At 37.4% G+C, this 9,498-nt stretch overlaps 1 protein-coding gene across 1 annotated transcript in view; it reads right to left on the bottom strand.

Moving 5' to 3' along the window:
- Positions 1 to 9,239, bottom strand: part of SPAG17 (sperm associated antigen 17) — a gene marked incomplete at both ends in the record, with an annotated part of 74,977 nt that extends 65,738 nt beyond the window's left edge. Inside the window, 3 exons of the mRNA XM_029084489.1 lie at positions 966 to 1,160; positions 5,174 to 5,357; positions 9,108 to 9,239. Coding sequence (XP_028940322.1) covers positions 966 to 1,160; positions 5,174 to 5,357; positions 9,108 to 9,239 — 511 coding nt within the window. The remainder of the gene's footprint in view (positions 1 to 965; positions 1,161 to 5,173; positions 5,358 to 9,107) is intronic.
- Positions 9,240 to 9,498: the final 259 nt, after the last annotated feature.

The following is a 9,498-nucleotide window of genomic DNA, read 5'->3' as shown; positions in this document are numbered from 1 at the left end:
TAGCACAAGCCAGTCTCAAGGTTCAGACCGTGTGTCTGAGGGTGTTGTCCAAATGCTTCCTGAATGTTGTCAGGCTTGGTGCCATGACTGCTTCCCTGGAAAGCCTGTTCCAGAGATCCACCACCCTCTACCTGAAGAACCTTTTCCTAATGTCCAACCTAAACTTGCTCTGGCACATCTTCCTGCCATTTCCCCTGGTCCCATCATTGGTCACCAGAGAGAGGAGATCAGCACCTGCCCCTCCTCTTCCCCTTGTGAGGAAGTTCCAGACCGTGATGCGATCTCCTCTCAGTCTACTCTTCTCTAGGCTCAACAAACCAAGTGAATTCAGCCTCTCTTTGTATGGCTTCCCCTCTAAGCCCTTCACCAATATAGTGGCCTCCTCTGGACACTCTCCCCTTGATCTACTGGCCATGTTACTACAGCTCAGTATGGTTAGTTTTCATTGATGACTGATATTTAGCTTGCTGTTCACCAGAATTCCAGTTCAAGAGAGCTGTTACAGCCTGGGAACAGCTAAGCTCAATTGCAGGGTGTTATTCTGTGGCATATTCTTCCCTGGCTGGGGCCACAGTCCCAAAGAAGCCAGCTGTGCACTTCCCTTGAAATTTCCAAATGAGCCAGCTTTGCTTAGCAACACACCTTCCTGGCTAACAATTCATAGACATACACATTTGAGAAAACGCTGTTCTTTAGTGGCTACTGCAGAAAACTATGGCTGCAACCACTGCCTGCTTAGTTAGTTACTCCTTCCACTGTCCATCTGTGGCAAATTTTTGCACTTGCAAACCATTTGGTTTGGTCATCAAACCAATGCCAATACCATTTTTGCACTGGCAAATACAGCTGGTCACGGGTAGTATGCACAAACACAAGACACAGAGAGGGAGAAAAACACAGCAGGAACAGTCTTTACTTGGATTTCAAATAGTCTCCTTTCTACACAAATTTTGTTCCTAGATTACCTTCAGGTGAAACTAAAGATTCTTCCTGAAGGTTAGTTGCTTCCAAGTATGCTTGCAATGGCTCATAATTCTCAGAAGAGATTCTAATTACACTTGAAATGTTAATCCCAAGCTCAGACATCACAGGCAACAGCTGAGGGTTGTGGAAATCCAAAATTATAAAGTAGTGATGGGCACCATCATCTGGTTCATCATCTGTTCAAAACACAACAAAAACAGATTAGAGCAAGGGCATTCAACAGCTAACCAAAATTAATTTTTTTCTTGTCTGTATAGGGCTACTGCAAATTAAGGTCAGAGAAACAGCTCTTTTATAATCTCATTGGGATAATTACACGGAAGTTTCAAAATATTATGTAGACTGAAGTCTTCTGTAGCAAACCACCTAGAATTTTTTATACAAGTCAGAAGTAAAACTTGTTTGGAGAAGCACCAGGAGAAAAATTGGAGAAGCTGATTATAAGCAGAATGCTAGCTGTAGAAGCATTTCTGTAATTGCTTCTCTTTAAGAAGGAGTTCAGTGTCAGGACATACTCACATGCTCTAATGGTAGTTTAAGCTATCCTATTTCATCCTGCAGAAGCTGTCCAGGGAGCACACGCTGAATGAGTTACTGTGTCTCAGCTAAGGATGATATTAGCTATAAGAGTTCTGGAGGATTAGCTGCAGGTATGAGCTGGCTCACTGCTGACTGCTACCTGCCCAACAAGTTCACATTTGCTAGACGGACTCCTTGTCAAAACCCTCATCAGCTAGTAATACCAGCTCACACTAGTCCTTTTAGTTGGCAAAGGCTATATGCAAATTCATCCTAAAGTACAGGTGAGAAGTTTCGTTGAGTGCCTGCTCTGTTGGGCTTATTCTGTAGAAATACGCATAGCAATGTCTCAGTTACCCAAGCAAAAGGTTAAGCACTATGTAAGTAAAAACGAACCCTCTAAAAGCCTGATTGTAGTCTAAATGAATTGCATAGATTCCCTCTACGGCCCATGCAGAAATACAGGTATTCAGACAGGTACCAGGTGATTTAATTCATCCAGCACGGTCATTTATCCTAAGACAACAGAAACTGACTGCTGAAGTTCCTGTATCTCTCCATCAACTATGGAACATATGCAATTAATTCAGATCCTGCACTATCAACAAAACACAGTTTTATATTCTATTTAGCATTAAGATTCTTTCTTACGCCTACTAACACAACACACTTAAAAGTCCTTTGGCCATTCCTCAGGTCATGAGACTCAATCATCCTAGGGAAGAAAAAAAGGGCAGAAAAAAAGGTAAGTGGACACTGACATCTGCCTGTGAGCAGGTATATAGCCAGGGATGTGCAAATGCTGCTATCACCTGGAACAGCAGGCTGTAACGTGGTTGTCTCTCCTCTTCTTGTAACATTAGGTAAACATAAAAGAACTTACGAATTTGGAGAAAGACTGACCAAGGAAGAAGTCACAACAGTCTAGTACACACATTGCATAAAGCAAAAGCAAAACCAAAAGAAAACTAGTCCTTTATAGTACTGCTAGTACTGAAACTGAACCACAAATTTTGATGCCTCAGTTACTACAGGAAGAAAAAGCATCAGCACATACTATTACTGAGCATTAATGATTTCTAACAAAAAAGACAGATGTGTGCCTAGTGACTTACAGAGATCAAAAAAATCCCAGTGCATATATGTTGAAAACTGTCTGCCATTCAACAGTTACTGTTATGCTGATAATCATGAAAAGTTGATAATAATCAGTCAGTTCTAAAGAACAGTGACTAGTTCATACTCAAATGATGAAAGATATCAATGCAAGTAATCTCAAGGTTTCTCAAATGCAGAAACATTTCATTTCAGAAAGGTGATAATGTACTGGGGATGAATGAAAAAATGACTGTTAGCTACCAGAAACATATACAGATTGTCTTTGAGATCAAGACATGTTCATATATAAGCAATAGCTCGGACTACGCTCAAGTAAAAATCCTTGCATTTTTCTCTTTTGGGTTTTTTTCTCAATACAGTTATATTAAAAAAAAATAAACGGGAGGTTTAGGTTGGATATTAGGAAAAAAATCTTTACTGAAAGGGTTTTCAAGCATTGGAACAGGCTGCCGAGGGAAGTGGTGGAGTCACCATCCCTGGAGGTATTTAAAAGATGGGTAGATGTGGCATTTAGGGACATGGTTTAGTGGTGGACTTGGCAGTGTTAGGTTTACAGTTGGACTTAATGATCTTAAAGGTCTTTTCCAATCTAAATGATTCTATGATTCTATTAGAGTGGCCAAGAGTGCTGAAAAAAAATTTCACTGCATCAACTTTAAGGATCATCCAAGGTTCTTAATGTCTTCTGCTCAGACTCTTGTAAAATACGGAATATTCATTAAGATTTTTAAAGCACTACATTCTTGATAGAAAAGTTTAATGGATCTACATGTTCTTGACACTGGGAAATGGAGCTGGCATCACTTTGTCTCAAGACTCAAAACAAAGCTTTAGTGTGAGGTTCTTGAGAACCTTAATTGCCATGTTCTTGAGGAAAGAGAAAATCCTGACAGTTATTTCACCACACTGAATGTTCATTTAGAACGGTCTCCAGAAGTTTGGGCAATACTTGACTTAATTTTCTCTTGGTATGGACTTCTAGCTGCAACTGTCACGAAGAACCAAGAAACAGTTACCTCTCCATAAAACAATAGTTATGTTTTTCCTTTAGCCTAAAGTGAAGGGTTTGAGGGGTGCTGTCCTTCTTAGGGCTATAGGTTCCTCCTCACTGTCTTCCTCAGCATGACTAAAGGAAGTAGAATGGTAGTTAGGTAATTCCTTATTGTCTTCAGACTGGAAATCAATCCACTGAAGAATTTTTTTTTTGTGTGTGTGTCAGAATCAATTTGTTTATTATTAAGCCCAACTGTGGATGCACAACAAATGTAGTTAATTGTTCAGAAAGGCTTCAGCTCAGTACAGTCACGACTGTAAAATTAAATACAGCACAAGTGACCAAGCACAAAATACCTCAACAACTTCTCCTGTACCAGTTCTAGTAAGATGACATGAGTTTTCTACATCACTTCAGCTTGTATTCTTAAGGTATGACTGCTCTGTGAACACTTCTCCTTTCAGGCCCTGAAAAACCTTTAAGTCATCAAAAGAATGATATTACAGCTAAGCCTTATCCAAAAAAATGAAGAGCTATGCACAGATAGCTCCTGTTCTTCTGTACTTTTGTCAGCTTCACTAAGATTCAGACTTGCTCTAAACACCGGGACTGATGCTTTTAGATGCTTGCAGAGTGCCATTCATCTCAAATGAGATGCAGACAAAGCTCTGATGAAAGAGTGAAGAAAGCCTGCAGCAGTTCAACTGAGGAATAGCAGGGACACATAATGCATCCAAAAATCAGCAAGTGCTTCTCTAGCTGGAAGGATCCTCTTTACATTGATGTAGCTCAAACATATTATGGTCCAAATTAAATACAACTGTGATCTAATGAGGAGAGCTATGCATATTCTCCAATATTTTTTGTTCCAGTGAAATTTGTAACCATGGGTGCTATGCATTAAGAATAAAGATTTTCTCAGCGCTAGTTAGCATATTATTCTTTACCTTGTATAGTTCATATCTGGAACAGATTTCTTCAGGTCTCAGTTCTATCCACATGTTTTTTACAGCAAATGAAATCATATTGCCCTTTCTACAGAACCTGGCTTCATCCCTAGACAATGGTAGACAGCTCTGTAATACTTTACAATATAAGAAGAAAGCCACCTTTGGATACTGACACAAATGCATTTAGTTATTCAAAAACCTTCCTGTAAGAAAGGTTTCCTGTAGGATTTGTTTAGCCACTTTCTTTTAGTCTTAACACATGCTAAAACACGTTGAGGTTGACATGCTACATATACTTCATATGTATTTTATTTCTTGGACTGTACAATTTATCCTAATACTGAGCCCTCTTCAAATGCGAAGTGGTAATGCTTTAATATTGGCAAATAGATCTTAACTTTTTAACATGCAGCAAAACAAAGTACTCGGTCCAAAGATCTAATACTGAGCCCTCTTCAAATGCGAAGTGGCAATGCTTTAATATTGGTAAATAGATCTTAACTTTTTAACATGTAGCAAAACAAAGTACTCGGTCCAAAGACAGGTTGCAAGATTTCTAGAGATTTCTAGCAAGTTTATCAGGAGTATATCTGCATTTTTTACATACCAATGTATTTGTCCTTCTCTTCCACTTCTCCCCGTTGCCTCAGTTGAGTGTCCTTTTTAACAGTGACTGAGGCTGAAGGGCCTCCTTCTGTCTTTTTTCCTTTCCTTTCTTTCTCAGCTGTCTTGCCAGGAGGCTTAGCTTTCTCTTTCCCTCCATCTTTCTCCTTTCGTTGCTCTTCTTCTGCCTGACAAGATGAATAAAGTAAGTTCTCATTGTAGCCTTTGTGCAGAACAAAGGGCAGACTGCTGTAAAATTTTAGTGGTTCAGGTTTTTTATTTGAATACTTTTCCCTCTCAGGCCCTATAATGTTGATTTGAACATGCTGCTTTATCCTTCTCAAACACAACACTCAGTTTACGATATTCTTATTAAATCATAGCGTTAAGACTTCACATTAAAAAACAACTGGGAGAGGTTAAACCTGTGAGACGTTAGACATTATACCTACAAAGCTAATGAAAAGTATACTGGTAGAAAGACAAGTAAAGAATCCCTGTGCTTTCCTTACTGCCACTACAGCACTTGCATCAGCCAGAACCTTCCCTGGACTGAAGGGAAGCAAGACAAAAATGCTATTTCTGTTAAGTTTTTAGCATCTCTGTTAACACTCCTGAGTTTGGTGTAAAATGGTACCAGCACTATTTTTCTTTGATGTAAATATCTGTCTACTATAAACTAGAACCAAGAGTCATGTGCTCATTTCACACAGGATATTACTCAGCCATTCTCATTATTTTCAAACAAAACCAGCTACATTAAGTTCTGCTCAGTAATTTAAGAGTAAAGAATGAAAAAAAGATTTTGTAAGTATCCCAAAGCCTCACACTATAAATCCAGAAAGCTCAGAGCCAGTCTAAAATTAAAATAACCCAAAATATATTAAGGCAAAGCGAGGTGCTGCAAGAACAAGAAAACCTCCACCTTATTTCTACCCAGGAGCAAGACTGTGCATTAACTATGCAAGAATGACATTTAAGGATTGTAAAACTAAATTAAATACAATAAAACGATATTAACTTAACTTACTGTTACCATCCTGCTGGTGTCACTTTAAAGACTATTAAAGCAAAGTGAAAAGCTTCCATGCAAATAAGATAGGGCAGTTGACTCTACACAGTTGCTTTCCCTAGATCCAACTGGAAAAGCAGACTTTCCAGCTGTACAAGTTGTGTTTAATTCAAATTCAAAACCAAAGCAGAAAATCCTTTCCTGCTTTTCCTTTCTTCATGCATTCTCTTTCTGTAAAATTTAGAAATGCCTTCAAAAGCTTCTTAAAACTATTTGTGCTGTGAAATAGGGGATCTGTCTGCTTTAATTATTTTCTTTCAAATTTATTCCACTTTGGATGTTTAAAACCAAAGATTTTGACAGTATTACTTCAAATTCTAAGCTGATGAACACATCAAAACAGATGATACAATCATCAGGCTACAAAGTTCACAATCACCTTTATCTATTGCATCTGCATCATTTAATATAATTAAGTCTCAAATAAGCATAGGCATTTCTGAACCTGCCAAGATATCAACAAGGAGCACTAGTTGACCTTCACACTTTAAGAAGTACAAGCCTCTTTTCTAGGATTCTCTCCTTTTCCTCCGAATGTCATATTCCTCCTTCCCTAGAAGGTGCAGCTTTTTGTGGAGTTTCTAATCTTCCTTTAGCTTTATATTTCATAATTTTGTTATTTTAAGCTTCATATTACAGAATCTTACTAAAACACTTTTCTAATTTAGAGACACTGCTTTTCTTTTGCATATTAATTTAAATGCATACACTAGTCAATTTATGAGAGGCTCCTGCTCCTAATGAAATACAGAAATTTCACAATGGTTTATTTTTGTTTATTCACTTGCTGTTTTTCTTTGGCCAATCACTCTATTAACTGGTGTCTAAAAAACAATGTCCAGTTATGTTAGCTTTCTGAGAACTGATCTGCTAGTAAAATCCTGGTTTCAGGATGGGAATGGAATTTGTACTGTACGAACTAGTTGGAAAGGATTAAAAATTTTATGGCAGATAGTTCAGAGTCAGAATTCTAAATTAAAAGCCAGTTTCTGCCCATTCTGCGCTGCAGATCATACTCATAGCCAAGGGCCCTCCCAATTATTGACTCTGGCGTTCAATTGCTTCTCTCATGTTTGCCTGTCACACCTGGATATACCTGACAGCTTTGTCCAGATTGCTTGGCTAAAACAGAGAAGAAATTGTAAGTTTCAGAGATTCTTCCACCTTCAATACCAACTATCCTCAGATTCTCCAGGGAAATACAGTTATACTTACAAGTGTAATCTTGACAAATCAAAGATAAAGGCTCCATTTTAATATTTAAGTGCCTAATCTTTAAACTTCAATTTTTTGTTTTACAGTTTACTTACCAGACCTGGCTGACATTTAAGAGAAAAGTAATTTTTTTCTCCATTTATTATTAAAAAAAAAAATCTCCTCTATGGCTTCAGCCTCTCAATTTCTCTTCAGATGGAAAATGCATATTTTTTTCTCAGATTCTTTATATATTTCTGTGGCTTACATTATCATTTGATAATCAATTTTGCAATTGACTTCTACGGGAACAGGACACAACTTTAACTTACCACCTAGCATTTAATGTTCTTGTGCTTGTGTCCTCTACTTCATCCACCAATTATTCCCACAAATAGAATTATTGATAAAGAAATTTACAGACTTTTCAACTACACAAAATCCATAAAACTATTTTCTTCTTGCATCTTTTACATGCACAGACTGCTTAGGTCTCCATGTCATCACGTTTTACATTATAGTTTTTGATCAATTAACAGGGTAAACTATTGCAGCAATTATATGACTTTATGATAATGGTCTTCAGATGCATGAATGTTTGCTGGAGAAAGACTATTGCAAAGACCAACTGTCCAGTAAGTTGTTGAAATGTAGCACTGACAATTTTTTTTTAAATTACAGATGTTAGAAAGCAATTAAGAGGTCTGATCTGATTGTGATTCTGTGCAAGCCTGGTGAAATTCCTCCTAGAACACATAAGCAATCTGACTGAGGCAATCTTGGAGCTAGCAGTGACGATCTTAGAGAATATGTGGAAGTGAGTTTTGGGAACAATGGAAAATGTGGTAACAAGTTCTCAGAAGCAGACTTCAAGATATGAACTATTTGGAGAGAGTTCAGAGGAGAAGAACAAGCATAATCAAAAACTAGAAACCGTGACATATATTTGTATTTGTTTAGTTAAATATGTAACAGATTTATGCAGTATGGAGGGTAAGAACTCTTGTCCCCGTGCACAGCAAGAAGTGAAGCAGTAACGGGTTTAAATTAGAGTTGATAAGGTTATAAACATTTTCCAAATGGCTGCGTAGCAGAGATAGTTGAGCAGTCATACTGATTGCCATAACAAAGCGAAAGCACAGAAGTGGAAGGTTTTAAGAACAGATTCAACAAACATTTGCCAGGAATAGTTTATATATATTTTATCCTGTCTTAATACTGGAGGATGGATTAGATAACTTCTCCAAATTTCTTCCAGAAAGTTGATTCATGATAATAACTTCGTACTGCTGCTCAGCATCTCTCCTTGATACCTCTCAAGTAGTAACCTCTCCTACCTTTACTTCAGCAGAGATACATTCAGCTAAAGCCAGATTCTAGCTCTATTTTTGATTGGTCCTAAGACTCAGTTAAGACATTACTACTTATTAATCTAGCAAAGAGTTCTTGCACAATGTTTTTTCTTTTCTTTTTTTACTGCCTTTGAGTAATAGCTTCCTCCCCAAAATCTAATTAACTAATATTAAAAGATAAATTTCTATTTACATTTCTCTTCAACTACAGATCTAGGAACTTAAGCATGAGGAGAAAACTGAACTTACACAAACAGCACTATAATGAAATATGTTTTATAAAGTTAATTAAGCATGTTCCATACAGCATACTATAGTACCTTCTTTTCAGCTTCTCTTCTCTGAAGGTCCTTCTGTTTCAGACAAAGCAGTTGAAATTTCAACAGCTTTCCAGTTAGTGTTACAGGAATTTCTTCACCACTGTCCTGAATGGCTTTGGCTACTTCTAGCACCTGCAGAGAAAAAACCTGAAAAATAACTATTACTTGTATAGTTTAAATATCAGATTTGACACTTATTTTGCATTCTGAAATGAGGAAGTGCTATATCATATTGTACAATGCATGGGTCAAAATGGACACACATTCGGAAAAATTACATATCAGTAAGACGCATAGCTATTCTTTGGTTCCTAATACCTCAAATGAAGTTACATCTGCTATAGTATGAGATAAGGATAGAAAGGAGAAAACTTCTCTGATATATGCAAAG

Source organism: Antrostomus carolinensis, unplaced genomic scaffold (genome assembly GCF_000700745.2).
Source record: "Antrostomus carolinensis isolate BGI_N321 unplaced genomic scaffold, ASM70074v2 scaffold17514, whole genome shotgun sequence".
In the NCBI taxonomy this organism is placed as follows: Eukaryota; Metazoa; Chordata; class Aves; order Caprimulgiformes; family Caprimulgidae; genus Antrostomus; species Antrostomus carolinensis.
The sequence above is the reverse complement of the archived record's forward strand: the minus strand, read 5'-3'. Positions and strand labels throughout refer to the sequence as shown.